Source organism: Misgurnus anguillicaudatus, chromosome 17 (assembly GCF_027580225.2).
Source record: "Misgurnus anguillicaudatus chromosome 17, ASM2758022v2, whole genome shotgun sequence".
NCBI classification, from domain to species: Eukaryota; Metazoa; Chordata; class Actinopteri; order Cypriniformes; family Cobitidae; genus Misgurnus; species Misgurnus anguillicaudatus.
Window position 1 is genome coordinate 39416733 of NC_073353.2, and position 23028 is coordinate 39439760.

The 23028-nt window shown below is 37.9% G+C and overlaps 1 protein-coding gene and 1 long non-coding RNA gene across 3 annotated transcripts; both read left to right on the forward strand.

Moving 5' to 3' along the window:
- Positions 1-617: 617 nt before the first annotated feature.
- LOC129434247 (uncharacterized) lies at positions 618-1653 on the forward strand. Its single transcript, XR_012358204.1, has 4 exons — positions 618-872; positions 1009-1129; positions 1209-1323; positions 1463-1653. It is a non-coding gene; the product is annotated as an uncharacterized lncRNA (long non-coding RNA).
- Positions 1654-5995: 4342 nt separating this feature from the next.
- Positions 5996-22517, forward strand: LOC129451611 (interleukin-1 receptor-like 1). 2 transcript variants are annotated; one of them, XM_073854746.1, is made up of 11 exons: positions 5996-6168; positions 8063-8312; positions 8588-8753; positions 10579-10732; positions 10809-10877; positions 11095-11218; positions 13610-13740; positions 14734-14817; positions 19708-19854; positions 20881-21045; positions 21850-22517. In XM_073854746.1, exons 1-11 carry the CDS (start codon positions 6075-6077, stop codon positions 22221-22223), a joined length of 1758 nt encoding a protein of 585 aa, XP_073710847.1. In that variant the 5' UTR covers positions 5996-6074; the 3' UTR covers positions 22224-22517. The 2 variants fall into 2 exon arrangements, with proteins under 2 accessions (XP_073710847.1, XP_073710848.1); XM_073854747.1 differs by lacking the exon at positions 14734-14817 and having other exon boundaries at positions 6002-6168.
- Positions 22518-23028: the final 511 nt, after the last annotated feature.

Sequence of the window (23028 nt, forward strand, 5' to 3'; positions counted from 1 at the left end):
CCGTGAGTTAACGAGGTCGTTTACATGCACGTGAGTGCACGGATATCGGTTAATTATTCAAATTACTGAAAAACACGGAGAAAACCGCAACCGCATGGTCATGTGTTTTTTTAAGATGTATGCAAACGGGAAATATCGCCAAACCAACAATTAATTTTACCTCAGAATATATCATCATTTGTATGCACAGATTGGATGCATTGTGTGTTGTAAGCTTTTCGTGGCACTAGATGTCAGACAGATGCAAATGGCAAATACATACGAAAGTGTAAAACGTGTATGGCGAACATTTGTTTTTCTGTCATTATAGATGCTAGTTTGGTGAAAGTACACACTGAGTGCTTCAAATCATTCAGAAGAGATGCTGTTTTTAGGGCAGTTTATTAAAGAAGACCTGACATGGATGACTTCCAATGAAAAACGACTGCTAATACTTATATAAATTAATTTCAGAAGGTAAGTTTATATATTTATACATATAAATCATTTTATTTGACATAACTGAACAGTTAACCAATCTTTTTAGTATATGCAGTTTTGTACATATTATGGTTATTAATCAGGAAAGAAAGTCACATGACCTGCTGCCAACTTTAATAAAAATATATTATCTTCTCATACATCGTTTTGCTATTGATATCATATTAAATAGCAATCAAATTGATTACTATTTTGAAAATGTATAATTGAAGATTCATATTGTCTTGAGTGCTGTTTTTAATGTTAAAAGAATGTTGAGTTTTCAGAGTCTTTATTGTCATTTTTTTGTGATAGGACCCTACCAGACTATATTTGAATACGGCATACCCATGAATTCTGGAACTGTTATTTCTTAACCCAGTTTGGAGGATAAGAGCTTACCAACTAGTTATGTGAGTACACACAGTACTTTAGTACTGTACACTGTCTCTAACATGATTATACTGAGATGATTTTGATTCAAATAACGGTTAAAACCGCACCCTTTTTGGTATTTTCTTGACCCTTTTTGTCTTTGAAAATCTGCAGAAATATGCTGAGGTGATGTATTGCAAAATAGCCAACATACAACAATTAAAGGATAATTGCAGACTACATCCTGATGAAGATATGGATGACCCTCTGTCTGGTCAACAGGAGTTTAAATATGGTAAGTGTAAATGGGTTTGCTACTTTTACGGTTTAAAGTTTAACTGTATACTCATGGTGTTTAAATTCTGTTTTGCTAGGATGGGACAGTGATGTGGCAGCTCTTCCCTGGCTCATTCACCTCTTGCCTTCATTGGTAAAAGGAAGAAAGACTGGAGAGGGTCAATTTGCAACTGAAGCTACTGATTGTGCTGTGTAAGTTTTTTGGTATTTTGTTCTAGTTGTTTATTCAGCAGTTAGTTTGCTTGCATTGTTCACCCCATGTAAATGCATACAAGTTCATAAATACACATCAAATACATTCATTAAATACACTCTTTTAAAACACTCTTAGGTGATGAGCATCAATCCATGCTTTGAGGTGGATGAATCAGCACAGCCCTGCCTGCTCTGCGTTGGGAACAAAAGTTGCATCCAGAATTTTTGCATCATTCTGGACCAAAAAGCCATTCCCTGCATGATGAAGACCACTGATGCAGCCTTCCACTACTGTACATCATGAGTAAAACAACTACATAACTAAATACCAGGTTGGAATGTATTTAAGAAAAATGAAACGTCTTTTGAATTGAAATGTCTGTTTTGTTATGGAAAAATCGTTAGTTTTGTGAAGGATAAGCATTTCTGCTTGCCGATAAGGTAATTGTGTATTTTAATATTCAAGTTTTGAGTAGGGTGGCTAATTTTTTTTAACTCTCATTTGATTTATTAAAGACCTTATAATAAGTGGTTTTGCTAATTAAAAACAAGAAAAAGTCCATCACCCTTATATAAATTTTCCCACATAAAAAATACTGTTATACTATATTATCTAATCTACTATAGTAAACTGTGGTCAATTCTTAGATACTAAAAATGTATATAATAAGGTTCAAAAACAGTATAAGGAATAGCCTACTTTATAGTAATTATTCATGATATCTGTCATGATAAATTATGAGAGATGAGGAAGCAGTTGCGAGTGAACAATGAAAGTTTATTAAAGCACACTTTAAACAGGAAACACAGGAACGAAGGACAACGGTGGAGCCTGAGTGCGGGTGAAGGTGACGGCGTTGGTGGAGTGATGATCAGTGGTGTAAATCCAAACTGATGACCGGAAACATCCACGCGGAGACGAGACGACACGACCCAACACAATAACAGGTACATCCACAAACGGGTAAGTCCAAGCGCGAGTATCCAACTGTTGAGTGTAAGGATCTGGCAGAGAAACAGAGAAACTGGTGAGTATATATGGAGTTGATGTAATGATGAACAGCTGTGCCGGTGATTAGGGTCTAATGAGAGTGCAGACAGGTGAAGACACTTATCCCCGGCAGGAACAGTCTGCTGACTGTGACAGTATCCCCCCCCTTGAGGAGTGGCTACCAGACACTTCCAGAGGCTAGAGATCAGGTGGGAGGTGGACTGGTGGAAGGGCAGGGGGAGGAACGGAGGGCCAGGCCCGTGAAGAGGCCAGGATCCGGGAAACCAGGACGAGGCTGACCGATCAGGGGGCCAAGGAGGATCCGCCGGCGGGATCAGAGGCCAAGGTGGAGCCACAGATGGGACCAGCGACCAAGGCGGAGCGGCAGGCGGAGCCAGAGACCAGTACGGACGTAGAGACCATGGTGGGGCTGGTGGTAACAGGAACCTGGATAGAGGGCGGAAGCAGACAGAGGCCCTCTGGGCCATGTTAGTGGTGCCAGAAAACTTGTGGAGCTCAGGATCGGCCATCTTGGGCCAGGCAGAGAGTTCAGAAAGCATGGGATCGGCCATCTTGGGCCAGGCAGAGAGTTCAGGGAACTCTGGAACAGCATACTTGGTCGAGATAGATATCTCATGGGACTCCAATTCAAACTCTTCTTCCATAATGAGAGGTGCATAGAACTCACGTGACCTTAGGGGAACGAGTGGCTCCATTGTGGCAGAGAGAGTGCGTGGTTCAGGTTCGGACCTTTTAGTCCTGACATCGAAGAACACAGGTTCAAATCCTCCAGCCGTGCGAGGGTGTTCAGAGGATTCATGTTTGTGAGTTTGGGTAATGCCCTGTGGAACAGATGTACAGAAAACAGACCACACCCAACACAACGCCAGAGCAAACATAGATGCTTCATAAAGTTCGTAAAGTTCAAGAAGCTCTTGAGGTTTGAGTAATCCCAGTGGCCAGAACAGTTTCATTGTCTTAGCATCATGAACAATGGTAATTTCATGTGAAAAGGTGACTTTGTTGGCTATAAACAGTTCCACAGAATCATTTACTATTAACGAATCACTTTGAAATGACTCACTCAAAGGTGATTCGTCCAGAGAATCAGTGGAGAGTTCAATCAGCGAATCAGTAGAGAGGTCACCTTGAGAAACAGTGGAGAGCTTGCTCGGAGAATCAGCGGACGATTCGTTAGGTATTTCACTGGGCACAGATTCTAGGAATTGAGGCTCGAAAGACTTGTTAGACTCAAAATTCTCACTTGACTCAAAAATCTCACATGACTCAAAAATTTCATGGGTAACAGAGAGTACCTGTGGTTCAGGATCCGATGATCCAGTTGAGTTGAAGAGTTCAGTTGATTCAGGTTCGAGTCCCCCAGTCCTAACAGGTTGGTCAGATGATTTGGGTTCAAGAGCTTGTGAGGTTTCCTGTTGAGCTGAAGAGCAACACATAGTTCCAACAGTACCCACAGGTAGAGCATCAGCAGGAGATTTAAACAGTTCAAAATATTCATTTAAACTGGATGTTTCAAATGAGTTGAATCCTTTCATCAATTCCCGAGATTCGGAGAGGTTCACCGAGTCGTTAGTGTGGATCGGTTCCTTTAAACCGGACAGTTCACCTAGCTCAATAGACTTCGGTATCTCACTCGTTTTGGAAAGCTCACTGGGAGAAAGGAGCAGTCTGGGAATTTCCGGTTGCTCGAACCGACATTATCCGGCTATCCGTTACACAGACCAGGCGACGACGTGGAACCTTGACAGAGTCAATGGAACCGGAGACTGACTCATACACCGAGTCGGATATGGCGGCAGCTGGACTGAGTTCGGACACCAGCTCTGACAAGACAGGGCTAAACAATGCAGTGTCCGGGGCACCAATGGTTTGCTCTGGGTTAACAGGCAGCACTGGCTTCTTCCTCTTCCTGCGATTACGGGGTTGAACAATTATGGGCTCAAACGGCATTTCAGTCCTCTGTACAGGGGCGGAGACCGTGACGGAGGATTCCCATAAATCCCGACGGCTGCGGTTGTACAGATAACTCACGAAGCCCCAAAAATCCAATACTTCCAGCCCGTCCATCTCCCACCGAGGCAGAGGGTCATCCAGACAATGGTTGAGCCAGCTCTTTTGTTCCGACGTATTGAGTCCCAGACCATAAGCGCGGGTCCAAAAGACCTGAGCAAAATCCAGAATTGACTCACCCCGCTGCCGGAGGGAAGCCAAACTCCTCCGTCTCTCTCCCCACTCTCTCTCTGAGGAAGGAGGGCGATCACTGTGGGGCTGAGACATCCCGGAGTACACTCGCTGCTTCCAATTTTGGCCAGATCCTTCTGTCATGATAAATTATGAGAGATGAGGAAGCAGTTGCGAGTGAACAATGAAAGTTTATTAAAGCACACTTTAAACAGGAAACACAGGAACGAAGGACAACGGTGGAGCCTGAGTGCGGGTGAAGGTGACGGCATTGGTGGAGTGATGATCAGTGGTGTAAATCCAAACTGATGACCGGAAACATCCACGCGGAGACGAGACGACACGACCCAACACAATAACAGGTACATCCACAAACGGGTAAGTCCAAGCGCGAGTATCCAACTGTTGAGTGTAAGGATCTGGCAGAGAAACAGAGAAACTGGTGAGTATATATGGAGTTGATGTAATGATGAACAGCTGTGCCGGTGATTAGGGTCTAATGAGAGTGCAGACAGGTGAAGACACTTATCCCCGGCAGGAACAGTCTGCTGACTGTGACAATATCTGTATTGATACAAACACTGTAGTTCTGTTAACAACATTGCTGAATATGTTGCACTTAATAAAAACTTCTACACTTGAAAAAATAAATTGTCATTTCATTTTTGTGTATTTTAATTTTACTTATTGCATTACTATGACCATTTTTACACCAGTGGGGCCCATTTTCATGGTCTCGCCTATAGGGCCCCTTAATCCCTGCTTGTCTATAAACTAACCTGCAATTCAGCAAAGCTCGTCACTACACAAAATACTCAATTTAACTTAATCTTCTGTTTCAAGCAGCTCTCGAGTCATTTCTTTAAATGCCAAAAGTTAAAACATTTTCACACAAATCAAACAGGAAGGTTTTCTAATCAAATTTCTCAGGCAATTTCACATCAATGCAGATATTACAGCATGTCTAAACTTTATGACATTTCTAATGAAGCGTCTTCTGATGGCACTTATCAGCAACCATAAAGTTATAAAGCTAAATGGAAGTGTTTTCATAAAGAGGTAATAGCATTTGCCCTTTTACTGTACTGTTACTAACTATAGACTTACAGTTAGACTGTACAGTTTTTAACTAACTATAACTAATCCTGCTCTACATTAAAGAATCTTTTGAATGTTTTATGCACTTTCTGTTCTGTTTAAATCTTTTTTTAATATCCTGTTTTCAAGAGAAAACACAAGGAAGGGAGATAAGTTACAGATTATACGATATTAAAAAAATTTGAAATACATCCTCTTTCGTGCCACTTACTTTGACTCTCACACATTGAAAAACGTCTCTCACCTTCAGTGGAACACATCCAGTTGCATTAAGGTAATTCACCTTTGATGGTTTTTTATAGTCTGAATGTGTTACAGTGTACTAGATTGACGCATTAACTAGTTCAACATGTCTGTGAATGTGTACTATAGAGCAAAGGTTTGTGATAACAGTTGTATAATGATGGTGAAAGGTTTTTTATTCTTTACTTGTTTTGTTTGATGTACAGGTGTGATAATGATGATGATGATGATGATGATGATGAAGCAGGTGGGATTAATCTTCCTCCTGACTGAACTCACTCAGGTCTCTACTTTTACAAACTACACAGGTGAGAAATTTATATTAGCAAACTGGAAAAACATGACAATAACTGAGCACATCTTACTGAAATCAACATTTATTTATTATGAGTGACTCTATTTATAATATAAGATGATGATTATTCTGTGAAAGTGAAGATTTGAAATGAAATGGAAAACGTCTTGTTAATTTCACAACGCTTTATGTATCCTTATACTAAGATTTAGAGGCACGTTTAACCTTCAAGTTTCACATGGAAAGCAATAAAAATCAGAAGGATGCGTCTCTGTAAAGTATTTGTGCGCGCTGCGCTCTTCAGCTGCAGTGTGAGAGGTGCAGAAACAAAAAAGCGCAGTCTTGAAAAAATTATATACAATCCCGCAAAATTATAGATATTTCGATTTGACTGGACTAATATTATCCCAGGACCTCAGTGTTGGGTGAAATATTGTAGATAATTTGCGGGGGAATTTTTACTTTACAAATTACAGACCACTGTAAAAAAATTCTGTAGAAATTACAGTGTTATTGCAGCTGCGTTGCCGGTAACTTACCGTAGATTTAACTTTGTTATTTACTGTTTAAATGAACAAGAATGCTTTGCATGAGGCTGTTATTGTATAGTTTTATTCTGTAAAGATAAAGACTTGTTAATATTTTAAATTTATTTAACTTTAAACAAACTTTTGCTAGTAAATAACATAAATTTAAATCTACGGTAAATTACCGGCAACCAGCTGCAATTTCTACTGAATTCTTTTTCAGCGCGGCAGATTCGCACGGGATTAAGATCACAGACAACCTCCACATTTATTACACTCCTAGAACGAATGTGTTAAAAACAAGACATTAGTGTTGATTCTGCGACAACACACTAAATGCATTTTCCCATAATTCACCCATCTCTGTGTTATTATTGAAACAACACATTTTGTGATACTTTTAACACAACTTGTGTTTTATCTTAACACAAAATCAACACAAAATTACACATAATGTGTTAAAAGCTTAACGCACAAAGATTAACACATCTTTTCTAAGAGTGTTTAAATATAGAGGTCACCAGGTAATACTAATCTCGTGTGAATAGGGCTTGAGTTTCTTTTTCTGATGAACACAAACGAAGATATTTTGATAGATGATTGTAAGCATACAGTTGACGGTACTCATTGAATTACATTATATTTATTTTTCCTACTATGGAAGTCAATGGGTACCATCATTTATCAAAATATCTTTTTTGTGTTCATCAGAAAAAAGTAAATTGATACAGGTTTAAAACAACATGAGGATGAGAAAATTATGACAGAATTTTTAAAAATGTTTGCTCAACTATCTCTTTAATACAAAGATAAGGCTGTGAACTTATAGCGGAAGGGAATTATGATAATGTCGGTCTTGTCTCACCAATCCCAGGAAATAAACTACAATCCGTGTAATTGTTGTAGTACAAAAAAAGAGATTTACGTTGGAGACGATAACTCGCATCATCGTTTACTTTGGGATTGGGACCTTTTGCATATCATTAACATGAACTAATACACACTTACACACCAAAGGAAATGTAAAATCTTGAATCGGATAATTGGTGCTGTTTAAATAAAACCTTTAACTAAAATAATCCCTGGAAAAATGTACATTTTAAAATCTGAGACCACATTCAATTTTTGATTTAAAATCCATATTTAAAATATACATAATAATAGCAACAATAATAATAATTTAGTATTAAGTGTATAAAATATTTTTACACGAATAGAAATAATATTTGCGATTCTCTCTCTCTCTCTCTCTCTCTCTCTCTCTCTCTCTCTCTCTCTCTCTCTCTCTCTCTCTCTCTCTCTCTCTCTCGCTCTCTCTCTCTCGCTCGCTCTCTCTCACTCTCTCTCTAACTATCTCTCTCTCTCTCTCTCTCTCTCTAGCGTGTAAAAATCGTGACAGAAAGAGAACATGGAGTGTGACAGCTGGAGAGTCTTTGTATCTAATGTGTCCAAATCATGATTGTAATGCAGACAAATATAACAGTTCATATGTTTGGTTTAAGAATATCAATAAAACGATGCGTTTGGAAAAGATTGGAACAGAGGAACACGAGCGTGTGCATTACCACAGATCTGTGTTATACATCTTTCAGTTAACTCTTGAAGATACAGGACTTTATATTACACAGGAGTGAGTATCACACAGATTAAATCAATGTACTGTTTATTTATAAAAAATGAAGTTAAAGCAACTTGGTTTAGCAAATCAATTCAAACTACTAATTAAACTACTTTAAAGTGCCATAACTTATATATTCCAGTTGAAATTGTTTAACTTAATTTTTTAAGTTAGAGTAACATAAAAATATATGTTGATTTAACAAAAATGCTGTGAACTTTTTAGTGTATGTACTTCATTGCTGTCATTTTGCTGTAACTCATGTATGTTGTCATCTTGTGTTATAGATGGTTTTCGGATCAAACTTGTCGTGAATTTGAAGTGGACCTTGTGGTTTATGAAGAGTTTAGCCCAAATCTTTTATATTCTGACATTTCAATATCAAGGGAAAGCTCGAATTCAATTCCCTGTCCTGTGTGTGAAAATCAAAACGGAACATTCATCTGGTATAAGGTATGAAGAATCCGAATCCGAATCCTGGATTCGGTGCATCCCTAGTTAACACACTCAATGTATTTTTTTCAACACTCCCATCATTTTAAAAAATCGACTTCCACCAAATGGTTAATATGTCACTGTGGAATTCAAACACATATTGTGGAAATTGGAAAATATGAACTATAATAATTTTTTTAAACATAATAAAAATAAAATAGCTTTGTATATTAAATCTTCTTTATTTATTGAAGTATAAAATATTTAAATATTTCAGGTTTAATTTTAACAAAGGAAATGAAATTTTTCATGTTTTTTAGCAATAAAAATGACTAAGTAACAAAAATAATGACTTTCTGCATTTAAAACCTAAAATTAAAGAAGGCAAAAGATAGTAATACAATGACATTTTAGGCTTTTATGGTTTAAGAAACACACTGTCAAGTGTGGTAGTGCAACAGGATTTTTTTTTCTTTTTTGATAAATAAATATTTCTTTGTAAACTAGCAATGCTGTGTAGAGTAAACCAACATTAGAAACAATCCTTTATTTATAATTAATTAATCAGTAATTATGATTTCCATACATTAATTAAATCAATTCATTATATTTATTTTAAAAAAATCCAGAAGTTGCAAAAAATACTTAAGAAATTATCTCAATATATTCTATAAGAAATAACAAAAGCTGTGTCATATTCATAGCTGTGAATGAACAGAAATGTATATTTCATAGCAAACAGTACATTGTGACTACAGAAATGGATAAAAAAAAATAATAATAATAATTCCTTACATTTATATAGCGCTTTTCTCAGTACTCAAATCGCTTTACATATGAACGGGGGAATCTCCTCACCCACCACCAATGTGCAGCATCCACCTGGATGATGCGACGGCAGCCATATTGCGCCAGAACGCCCACCACACACCAGCTTAATAGTGGAGAGGAGACCGAGTGATATAGCCAATTAGTATGAGGGATGATTAGTAGGCCAATGGACAAGTTTGGCCAGGATGCCAGGGCACACCCCTACTCTTTTCGAAGGACATCCTGGGATTTTTAATGACCACAGAGAGTCAGGACCTCGGTTTAACGTCTCATCCGAAGGACGGTGCTTTTTTGACAGTATAGTGTCCCCATCACTATACTGGGGTGTTAGGACCCACACAGACCACAGGGTGAGCACTCCCTGCTGGTCTCACTAACACCACTACCAGCAGCAACCTGGTTTTTCCCAGGTGGTCTCCCATCCAAGTACTGACCAGGCTCAGCCCTGCTTAGCTTCAGTGGGCAAGCTGTCTTGGGCTACAGGGTGATGGTGGATGATCTGAAAACATTACCTTAGCTTTTCTACATTTACCATAAAGTGACAAACCAACTGTTTGGTTGAGCACGTTTTTGATAAATTGTTAAAAACATACGAAAGGAAAAAATGCTTTCCTTGATCATTTTCAACAAGAACACTTCACATAGCAGAAGTGATTTTTTTCTCTCTGACATCCATATAAGAAGATGTGTTGTGACAAGTTCTGTTGATTGTCACCCTGACATCTACTGGATTTTTTGGCATAACATAGCTCAACCAAATAGTAGAGATGGCTCAATCAGCTTGAGTAAAGTTCCTCTCAATAAAATATAGGGACTCAAAATGTGGTCGAGCAGGCATTTAAAGGGTTAAAACAAAAACATTCTTAAAGTCGTGTCTGTGTTTCTATTCAACTATTCAATTGTTAATATGTTACTGCTATAACTTAATGAGTTGTTCTGTGTTAAATTAAGGATAAAACTGAACTCATACCTGAAACTGATCATGCAAATGTTTTCTCTCTTTCTCTGGAAGAATTTCTCTCTCATTTCAACTCAAGAGTTTGGGGATATTTTCCGCATTCGTAATGCTTCAAAAGAAAACGAAGGTATTTACACGTGTGTTTGTACCTGGGAACATCACGGCAAAAAGTACAACACCTCTGGATCTCGTCCGGTTTACATTACAGGTACAGTAGATTCATCACCTGTATTGTGCTGAAGGTCTGATCTCTGTTTCTGATGATCTTCTCTTTTGATCTACAGAACCATCTGCCATTATTCCTCCACAGATCATTCTTCCTGTCAATAACTCCATTTTTTATGTTGATATGGGTGAGGACGGATCAGTTCATATAATAATAACATCATGACATGGAATTCCTCAGCAAAAATGATAAACATTTATCAGATATAGGCTATTGCTATTTCTTAAAGGGGTCATATCATATTTTTTTAATATATATATATATATTTCCTCAGGTCTGGTCAACAAATACAATAAATAAGTTGATCATAGCAATTTCCCCCCTTTCTCTTGCTCTTTTTTCAGGTACAGAAATTGTCCTCACATGTTCTGTGTTCACTGGATCCTTCGGGAAAGATAAGTGCTGGTGTGACTGGGAAAGAAACGGGACCACGCTGAATGAAGTGTTTGGATATGAAGTGGAATACAGGTAAAAATACTCTTTAGCAGCTCTACATCTCTATAGATTTCAATCATAACCTTAAAGTTCCCGTAAAGCGGAAGCCGTTATGACGTATTTCCGAGTGAAACAGAATGTCACTTGAGGCAAATAGTGGGCGTGGCTAGTGTTTTCCACTGTGCTTTGATTGGATATAGAACAGTAGGCGTTTCATTCAGAAATAGAACTGGCATCAGACTGACAGTTGGAGAGGGCGGAGTTAACGGATGCTCCGCCCAAACCATCTAACTGACGTCATCAGAGAATGATCTCCACAAGAAGTACATTTTTTAATTTTGATTCAATTTATGAAGCACGTCACGTAAATAAAAAATTATGACTTTACACCATAGACTGTAAAAAAAGATGGATGACGCCCGTTCGCTCTCTTCCATTGGTGAAAAGTGAAGCCGTCAGAGTCCCGATACGGCGCTGACATCTTGGGTCTTGAGTCTGCGCAGTATAGGATTTCAGGACCAGTCCTGCGCATACGCACAACCGGCGCAACGTCATAGAATGTCTCTGAACAGGTTCACGCCCACTTTTGGGGGAAATCACACTGGACGTTCCATTGGCCTCCATTCAAAATAGCGGAACAAAGCAACCTTCACACACAGCCGGCAGGCGCAAACAACCCACGAAATCACTCAGATCAAACACGCCGAGCAACCATCTGTCCGCCCTGCCTGCCATGGAGCGCGAGGGATGGATTAGCATATTTAGTTTGGTCAATGTGAAAACGTGTCTCTTTCATTCTCCCAGCGTCAAATTTGTGTAACAACGCTCCCTATTGGCCAGAGGTGTCTTACCCAAACATTTACTCGTACCTCATCGAGTCAACAGGGAAGCAAGTGAATGATTTTACTTCGTATTTGAAAGTTACTTCGTATTTATTTATTATGTCTTTATATTTAGAGTAATGGGTGCACTTTTCCGTCCAGCCATACAACTAACTGGCTTAGCGATATTTCCAGCAATCACTGGATGGCGTTGTCACACAAAGTTTGACGCTGTGAGAATGAAGGGGACATGTTTTTGTATTGACCAAATTGGATGTGTTTGTGTATCTTTCGCGCTCTATGGCAGGCAGGATGGACAGATAAATACTTAACATGTTTAATCTGAGTGATTTCATAAGTTATTTATGCCTGCCGGCTGTGTAAAAACATTGCTTTGTTCCGATATTTTAAATGGAAGCCAATGGAAGCGCTGCTTTTTTATCCCCCGAAAAGGGGCGGTGACAAAATTTACAGTCAAGTTCCCGGATGTGCCGGTAGTCCGTATTAGTGAGCAGGAAGTAAAGCCGCAAAATCAAGACCCCGCCCTCGCTCTCACACAATGTGCATATCACAGCTGTCAATCATGACGTCACACCACCACACCACACTTGAATTTACACCAGCGTGATAAAAACTACAGTAAATGACAGAAACCAGCTTAGGAAAAAAGATAATTGAAGTGTAATTAAATTGTTAAGTTGGTCTCAAGTCCCATTGAATGACATGGGGAGGCGGGCTTTATGACCTATACTGGAACCAGTCACTGGGGGGCGATCAAGACGTTTTGGCTTCCTTTTCAGGGCTTGTGCGGCACGCTTGCTTTACACGGATAAATAGTTTATAATAAACACTGCAATATTACACAAAAAATAAGAATTGTCAGTTTTGCTTTTATTGGGACTTGTTGTAGAAGCAACAGGACCTTGACAATGTAACTACAAAGAGTCTACCATAGTTTAAAGGGGCCATGGCACAAGACTTTTTTAAGATGTCAAATAAATCTTTTGGTGTCCCCAGAGCTCAAAATACAATATAGCATGTTAAAATAACCACTTTGTATGTGTGTGCAAAAATGTGCCGTTTTTGGTGTGTCTTTAAAATGCAACTGAGCGGATGAAGTGCAAACACTGATCACATTGATGGTGGTTTGTTGCAATTGAAACTCAATGGTGCTGTGAATAATTTTTTCTCTCTTTCTTTTTATCTGCACTAAATGTCAGTGCTGTGGTTGGATAGTGCAGATGAAGGGGCGGTATTATTATAATCAGAGCTCCTTATGACATCATAAGGAAAGCCACATTACAACGACCTATTTGTGCTTGTAGAGAATGGTTTACTAAAACTAAGTTACTGGGTTGATCTTTTTCACATTTTCTAGGTTGATAGAAGCACTGGGGACCCAATCATAGCACTTTAACATGGAAAAAGTTAGATTTTCATGCCATGGCCCCTTTAAAGTAGTAGATCATCAACATGACGCTGGCACCGCTGAGATCATGTGTGCAACTGCTCAAATGTTCTCCTCGTGACTTTGCAGAAAAGGAAAATGCCTGAATGTCAATGAAACTAAAGTAATAATGAAAGCCTGTCTGTTTTTCTCTAGAGAGGATGATGAGTTCATTCATGCAGTTCTGACCATCAGTGAAGTTTCTCAGGTGGACCTGTCTGTGTTTCAGTGTATTGCTGATTACTCGTATGAAGTGATGTTTGTATCGGTCACTTTGGAAAGCAGAGGTAAACGTCTACCACAACACTTCTTCTCGTTCACGCACGGTTTACAAGTTGCTGTCGGCATGGCTCATACATTGAGATGTTTACCTTGTCTGCGCGGTTCGTGACTTGTGCCGGGACTAGCAGCTTACATCAACTTTTACTAGCAGTGATTTTAAATGGATTTCTCCAAATAGCATGCCAAAATTTACCTGTCAAGTAGAAACTTATTCTCCCAAAAACACTCTTGGTCTGGTTTCTTTCTTCAGAGGCCTTTCTCTTCTTGTCATACAATTCGTAGTCACTTTTTCTCTTGCGACCCTCAGACATTTTGAAAAAACACTGTGATAACGTGAGCTTCAATGAATGGCTGAAACCGTAGACCACCACACATATACACCTGAAAGTGCGCATGTGCAGAAAGAAAACCTGGACGAGCACGTATCCTTACGTAAACATATCACCAGAATGATTGACAACTGGGATGACCAATAGTCTTGATGATCCACCCGGAAAAAGAAAATCCTCTGCTATACCTTTTATATGCTAAATCTCCCCACAGTAAACAAATTTTTTAAAGTGTTCATAGTGCCTTCTTTATTAGGGATGTATCAGGGCCGATCCAAGCTTTTTGGCTGGATCGGATCTCGGACTAACACATGACCGATCCAATTCCGATACTGTGCATTACCTGTGGTGTTTCTGACAAGCTATTAAAAGGACAAAGTATTATACAAGCACCGTAAGCGTTATTATGCTTCTTAATACACTCGATAGCTTCATGTAAAGGAACAAACGCACATTTAAAGATATTTAAGTTCACGGAAACTCTGTACTGGCAACTGGGCTTAATACATGAAGTGGACCGATGAAACGTATCATTCACACACGCACACACAAGATAACTGTAGGCTTTATTAAAGATCTGATTTATAAAAGTCTTAGTAAGCCGTTGGATGGATGCAATTTACTTTGTGCTGAGCACACGATGCATCTATTCTCTTTGTGTTTTAACAGTTACAAACTTTCCATTGCGGAGCGAGGATTCCCAGGAGATGATGCTTCAAGTGCAGGAATTCTGCGCCCAGGAAGCCCATAAACGTAGCGTATATGATTGTGTGTGCGTGCGTGTGTGTTCGTTCGTTATAGTGGGTATGCAAGACCTCACTTTTCCACGTGACCACGCAGGAGCGCGCTCTATTGAGTGGCAAAACATTCAACAAAATGGCTGATTTTCATAGCAGGTGCTGCGAAAACGCCAGTAAAACTGACTATTATCAGCTTAAAGGTGGAGTGCACAATGTTTGAAAAACACTTTGGATAAGGGCATCGGGCCGACTACCAAAACGCACTTGTAGCCAATCAGCAGTAAGGGGCGTGTCTACTAACCAACATCCTTGCCGGGCGTGTTTGTTTAGGTGATATTAAATGTCAACATTGGCTTTCAATCATTATGCACTCCACCTTTAAATTGAATTTAGTTGGCCTTAACAGTGACCCTAACAACTTGCCAAACAACCAGTAGTCTGTGGACATTGGCATATGGCCAGACATTGCTTTTCCTGACATATATGTTTGTCTTGCCTAACACTATGAAACCATCCCACCTAAATTGTACATACCCGACATATGGCTACTGCTACTGATTTACTTCACCTTTTTGTTGAATCTTTTAGCACAGTCGATCACACAACTACTTTTCCCATTTTAGACGGGTTTTTCACGCTATGCTTATGTTGACGCTCAGACTTTTTGCCACTCAATGGGCGTAACTGCAGTCACTTTCACCGAAGGTGACGTCACGTGCATACCCTCCATTACTGTGAAAGTGTATATTTATAGTTATGTAATGTAAATAGCGTCAACGGATATATTATATGGATGGATAACGGCTAATGTTAGCGCTCTGATCTAAGTTATTCTGCCTGCTTTGCTTTGCTGCACAATGTCGTTGGTATATTAAAGGTGCAGTGTGTAAATTTTAGCGGCATCAAGTGGTGAGGTTGCTAATTGCAACCAATGGCTCAGTCCACTGCTCTTCCCTCGCTTTTGAAATGGATAGAGAAGCTACGGTAGCCGGCATCGACGGAGACAAATTAGTAAAAAACTTTGTCCGTTAAGGGCTTCTGTAGAAACATGGTGGCACAAAATGGCGACTTCCACGTAAGGGGACCCTCGGTGCGTGTAGATAAAAACGTTCTATTCTAAGGTAATTAAAACATAATGGTTCATTATTAAAAGGTCTTTGGTAATATAGTTTTGTATATTATTTAGTATTTCTGTTGAGAGATCCTTTAAAAATTACACACTGCACCTTTAAGTAGCTTACATTTAATCACAGTGAATTAAAGCTTGGAACAAAAAACCTTGCTCATAGCAAATATCCCTTTTTATAGATGGATATACGATTTTTGAAGAGACGTCAGAAGCTGAGAAATACAGTTAACGTTACTTGTGTTTTGCCCATATGAATTCCACTGAAATTCAAAATGATTTCACATCAGAAATGCATTGATAAACAGTTGTGAATCCCCATCTTACATTAAAATATGCTTATGTGTGATAACTGTGGAGATCAAAAGAAAATGTGTCATCTGACTGAGATACAGACGGTCTTAGATGTTTCATGAGAGATCTCAACAATCTCTGAACTCAGTTTCTTCACATTATCTGATGCGCAGATTCAGTTCATTTACATCTACATGCACAGCTCTAAAATAATTTAGTTCATTATTTTTATATATATATATATATATATATATATATATATATATATATATATATATATATATATATATATATATATATCAGTGGCGAACCGTGAGTACTTCAGCTGGGCCTTCAAAATATGCAATGAAGTGCAAATGCCTCTCCATGCGCAATTACGCATGGCGCAATAAATGAAAGTCACAAATTTAATGGATAGGTTCTACTTACTACACCGCCTTAATTCTTAAAAACAGGAAAATGGAGACAAGTGAGCATGGGGGAAAAAACACCAAAATAAATTGAGAGTAGTTTGTTTTTAGTAAATTTTAAAATTAAGAATATAATACTAGGCTATTCGTATTTCGTTAAATTATACAGTGAACGTGTAAAAATTCTGAGCACGCAAAGTTAAATTACAGAATAGGCATCGTTTGCCTTTAAATGCAGTTTTAAAGTTTAAAATTACTTTAATCTAACTGATAAACACAAATACAGACTCTGCTGCTCTGTAAATTTGCATTTAATTTTTGTTTTTTGTAAATATATATTTAGCTGTAGGATAGCTTGTTAGTCTTTTTTCATAAGGGGAAATATAGCACCCTGCGTTCTCAGTGCACCTCCTTGTGGCTTATAACTGTTATATTTTGCGGGCTCGCAAAATCCCTAGCCCGAGCCCCGGTGAATGTTTTTGCATTCTCTGAGATTTAGTTGGGTAATTATATTGTATGTAATTCGGCGTCGCCTGCAGTCATTACTATCCTCAAGTAAAACTGTCAGGAAGTGAAAGTATAATTAAACCCATTATTTTTCTCGTGTTCACGTCTGATATGCGCAGCGCAGCTGCACGCGCATCTCTCGGCTGTGCTCTTCACGAGTACCCGCTTAAGTAATTTCGTTTTTACCTCAGCCCTATCAAACTAGCCACAACGTCAATCACGTTTTCTGCCATTTACCTCAACCACTCTCACCGCAGAGATTCGGGCCATTAGACGGTCTATGATTAGGACTTCTTCTTCTTTGGTGTTTTACGGCAGCTCGCATCCAGCTTGTTGCATGATTAGGACTTCATGAAGGCTAACAATGCTTTGTTTTTTACCCGCCCACTTGAAATCAAAGCGTGATTGGTCGATTTGCCCGTCACTCTCCACACCAAAACACATAGCTTGGCCTTCCTTGGGATTCTTGAAGTCCTAACCAATGAATGAGCCAGTTTACCGGGCCTTAATAGAGACAGACGATTCTGATTGGATATGAACCTGACAGTAAGCTTAACGTTAGAACATAGATGAGAGAAAATATATTACATGTATTAAATTAAATTAAATATAAATTTAAACATGTAAAAACATATTTTTATTGAATACTTTATTATTTATTAGTATTATTATAAAAAATATTTTTATTATTTTTTTTAGGCCTTCTCTGAAGGCGTAGAAGGCCCTGAAGGTTCCCCACTGATATATATATATATATATACAGGGTGCGATTTGTGAAAAAAACAGAGGGGGTGATGTTTTCATAGACCTCGATTTCGGTGACGGTGGGTTCGCGTACCCACCATATTTCGTCATGAGTCATTTTGTACCCACCACTTTTAACTTCCATCCATAATAATTTGACTTTTTTACTGTTTTCAGTGGTTATGAGGAGCATGAGAGAGAAATTTGGTAATCATTGTCTGACCTAACAAAAATCCATTATAATATTTTTTATATATATATTTCTAATTAAAATATTTTTAATATTCAGAAATGCGCTCTCCGCTCACGAGCTCTGATTGAAACAAACCCGAACCTCACTGTCTGCTGAACTTGCGCAGAAACATCAAAATATTACCAGCTTTTTAAAATGGTTTTAAAACTAAACATTTAGACTATTTTAGCACAAATTATGAGCTTATTGACGATTTTTTTATAATTCTTGACAAAATTAGAATATAGTAAAAAAAAAATTTTTTTTTAAGTTTTAGGTGGGCCTGTTGAAAAGTGGGGCCGTGCCTGAGCTACAGGACATCGTCTTTCCAAACATAACCTGCGCGAAAGAGAAAAAATTAATGCGTCTCTGTCCACAGCACATTTCAAAACATTTTAATTCATAAAAATAAATCATGAGAACATGAACTTTATTACTGCATTTGCAGGAATTGTAAAATCTTTTTTCTTATTAACTCATGAAGCAGCCTAACGCAATATTTTTACTCTAATAGCTTTTCTTTCCCCACACATATTGTGATCATGCACAACGAAAAAACACGCAAGAATCTTGAATGGCAAAGCTATATGGCACAATGTAGTGTCAACTTAAACATGAACATGAAATAAATATGAACAATGGATTGATTGCAAAGTTAAACCATTACAGTAGAAACAGTTTTGATGCTGCTTTTAAAGTAATAACGTTAACTTTACATTGCGCTGCTGAGCTACAGTGAAATTATAGAAAGATGTATTATGTGTTAGTCACGAACTGGTCGTGCCCGCGCCTCGCTAAACGCCTCATTGGCATTTATATATGCGTAACTTCGGCCATTCTCAGTGGTGTGACTGGGACACTAACTCTGCTTGTCATCATAAACAGATAATCAGATTGTGATGTTTATTCCCGCTTTATTAATATCCTGAATAATATGCTGCTGAATATGCTGCTTTCCTTCGTTTCGACACACAGCTCCACCACCATCTCGCAAGTGTTGATAGGCCATTACTCGTGAGTTGTAACCGGGTGTGTAACCAATCAGATAGCGCCGTGGGCGGGACATTGAGCAAGTCTTCAGAGTGGTGAATACAGAGAGGCTGCGGGGCAGCTATATCAGTGCCAGCCAAAGTAGCGCATTTTAAAATAAAATTGACTTTAATCAAACCATGGATCCGTGATAAGTTTTGTGATCCGTCTCGCCACTGGTGTAGTAGCACTGATCACTTTGAGGCGGGGGGTAAATTTATCCCCACCGGGGATAAAAATTATTAAGCAGAGGCAGGGATACATTGACCAGAAAGGGGGAAATCCCACGCATCCCCCCCGGCAAATCGCACCCTGTATATATATATATATATATATATATATATATATATATATATATATATATATATATATATATATATATATATATATATATATATATATATATATATATATATATATATATATATAGGGAATATAAGTATATTCCCTTTTTCTTAGTGATCACAAAAGTGTGAAAGCTGTACAATGAAATGTTTAAGTCAGAAGAGGCCGAGTTGATCATTGAATAAATATTGATGTTTTTGTGTTTATCTTCATCAGATGTGGGAGTATCGAGTCTGACGCTGATCTCAGTTTGTGTTTGTGTGCTGTTTCTCTTTCTGCTGATCACCGGAGCAGTCAAGATGTTCGCTGTAGATTTTGTGCTTTTAGTCAGAGAAATTTTCAAGAAGCTCAACAGAAAAGAAGGTGAAGAAAATATCTATCATTTGCACTTTAAGAGATTAGTTCATGCTCATGTCCTTGAAAACATGTAAGTTTTTACTTTAAAGGAGATTTTTACTCTTCACAGTCAAAGCTCATTATGAAAGCTTATGTCAAACTCAAAAAACACTGTAAACATCCATATGACTGTTATGTGATCTCTGTGAACTGTGAACAAGCTATGCAGATTTGATCAAATTTCAAAATAATGGTTTAGATGATAAAAATGACAGCAGAGTTTCTTTTTAATAACCGTCTTGATTCAGCAGGCTCATAACTTAATGCCTGTATTAAGATGCACTGATAAATGCCAAGATATACAAAAAATACGTGAACGATAATTATTCTTAATCACACAGCCGATAATATTCATAGCTATTTCATGTACTACGGCTTTTGATCAGTACGTCCTTATAGATCTGAAATCACTGTTAGTTTGACTCATTTATAACCGATATATCGGGACGATTTTTGCGAGTTTTATGTGTATCGGCATAGGGCCGATACGTGGCTGCTGTGTTCGCAGATTTTTCCCCGCATTATTTACAGATAGAGTGCTGGAAGTCGCAAGCGATTGCAGGTCATGTGACTAAAAACAACCAACCTTTCCGCGACAACATATAAATTGAGAAAGCAAAAGCAGTATCGGCTCCAAATATCGGTTCCAGAAAATCGGCAGCCTGTATCGGTCATCGGCTAAGGCTGAAAATCGACTCGGCACTAAAAAAAAATTCTATATCGGTCGATCCCTAATATAAATATATCCTTAAGACATTTCCTGGAGCTGCGCGGTGTGTATAGTTACTCGTCTGCAGCGGACATTGAGTTTGTGCACGAGAGCAGCCTCTGGCTTTTGGATATAGCGGCATTTCATCGTAATTGATTGAGAAGCATAGCAAGCATCATCGGCCAATATATCGGGCACCCTAGACTGTATTGTCCTATTTACAAACCTTTAAAATAAAAATATGATGATTAATCTGTTAATTTGCTGTTTACTCTGTTTGACAGATGGGAAAGTGTATGACGCTTATGTGATTTACCAGAGAAACGACTTAGATGAGACGTCAGAAAAAACTTTAAGTGAATTTATTAATGAAGAACTTCCTACGGTACTGGAGAAAAACTTTGGCTACAAACTTTTCATTCCTGGTAGAGATGATCTACCAGGCGAAGGTACATCACATAAACATGTAAATGTAAAATAACAACAACACTGTAAAAATATGCAGCATTTTTGTCAAATCAACATATATTTTATGCTACTTTACCTTAAAAAATTGGGCTTAACAATTTATTCGAACTTTTTACAAGCCAAAACTTAAAATAGTAAGTTGAATTCACTTCATCCTGCATTTTTATTTACAGTGAAGAGTTTCTATTTAGGTCTAGAAAATGTTTATTCATAAAGTATTGTATGACTGTACTTACTGTAGTAAACCCATCACAGTGTAATCAAAGTACAGGTATTATAAATGTTTTTTAAAACCATGTGGAAATGTCTTTTTAAAATAATTTAATAAAATCTTATTGAGTAACACTTTACAATAAGGTTGTATTTGGTGACATTAGCTCTTTGATATGCTTGAATCTGATTGGCCAATTGCGACATTTGCAGGTTTGTCTTATCTTAAAACCTAAAGTAAACATGTTTTCATTGTTGAAGGTCTGAAGTCTTTAAAAATGAGATCATATAATATTTCAAATCAATAGTTAATGTCCCTTACCTTACTTATAAAGTAAATAGCCATGTAATAAACAGGATAATGTATGGTCTGCGTCAGCAGGTTGTTATCGCAAAATAATTGCCTCCGCTCACACTTTGGTGGCTTATTTCTGCGATAACAACCTGCTGCCTATGTTATCCTTGAACTAGCACTGTGGTAAGCAACCTTTTTGTAGCCGATAGTTTTACTGTGTAAGATGTTTTGAGAGCTGGACTGTTTCTCACTTATATCTCTCTTCCTGTGCCATCACCAGACTGCATGAGTCTGATCGAAACTAAGATAGAGCTCAGCCGAAGACTTATCTTCATGATCACTCCAGGAAACAGAGAGCAAGAACACAGCGGTTCTCCTGAAGCTTATGATGTTCAGGTGGGACTCCATCAGGCTTTGGTACAGGGAGACACCGCTGTCATCCTCATCCAGTTAGAAGAAATCCAGGACTACACACATCTGCCACTCGGACTGCAGCATCTTCTCAAAAACAATCCTCCTTTACAATGGAGAGATGGAGAAAAAACAAGTTCAAGGTTCTGGAAGCAAGTGCGCTACAGATTACCCGTTCCATCATGTCAGAAAGACTGTCTGAAGAAAACATCTGTAAAATTAAACTATCACAAGATTATATAATATAATATGACCCGGTCTCTAAAATCCAGGCTCAAAATCTAATAATGAGATTGATTTCACCCATTTATTTTTTAATCTTAAATATCAAGGTTATATTTTCACATGTTCTTTAAAAAAGTGTTTCCATCCATCATATTATCAGCTGAATTTAGGTCCTTCAAATTTGGCTGGTTAACACAATACATACAGTAGATGCTGCAGTGAATCATCATGGGTCAGCTGCTCTGTCATATTGGGAATAACAAGACTGAACTATTGTATACATATACTATAATTAAACAAAAATAATCCAAATCTTGACAAAATATGCTTTTACAATTCAAAACACTGTGTAGCATCTTTGTAATGTAGCTGTGTCCCAATTCGAAGGCTGTGACTTTTTAATGATGTATTTATTTTATTTTATTAAGTAGAAAATGTAACAAACCGAGCATAGCGTAATACAGTTGCATACATAACAAAGTATGACATTAATTAGAAACAGGGCTTTTGAAACATGTTCATGACTTTTTGTTTTTTATTAATTTTAGAGAAAAGATAAAACAATCTAAATCAACTAAAAACACATTGAATGTTGGGGATAAATCTAAATATTTTTTATGTTTATGTTGTTTATGTACACTGTAAAAAAAATTCATAGAAAATGCAACTGGGTTGCTGGTAACTTGCCGTGGATTTGAATGTATGTCTTTTACTGGCAACATTTTGTTCAGAGTTGAATGAACATTGAACATTTACAAGTCTTTGTCTTTACAGAGTAAAACAAAAAAAACAGCATCAAGCAAAACATTCTGCGAAACATAAT

Excerpts from the sequence above, each read along its gene's own strand:
- LOC129451611 (XM_073854746.1), top strand. The coding sequence starts at position 6,075 with ATGATGATGATGATGATGATGATGATGAAGCAGGTGGGATTAATCTTC. Across the intron at positions 10,878-11,094 it reads CATTTTTTATGTTGATATGG|GTACAGAAATTGTCCTCACA; the intron begins GTGAGGACGGAT and ends CTCTTTTTTCAG. Across the intron at positions 21,046-21,849 it reads AGATGATCTACCAGGCGAAG|ACTGCATGAGTCTGATCGAA; the intron begins GTACATCACATA and ends TGCCATCACCAG.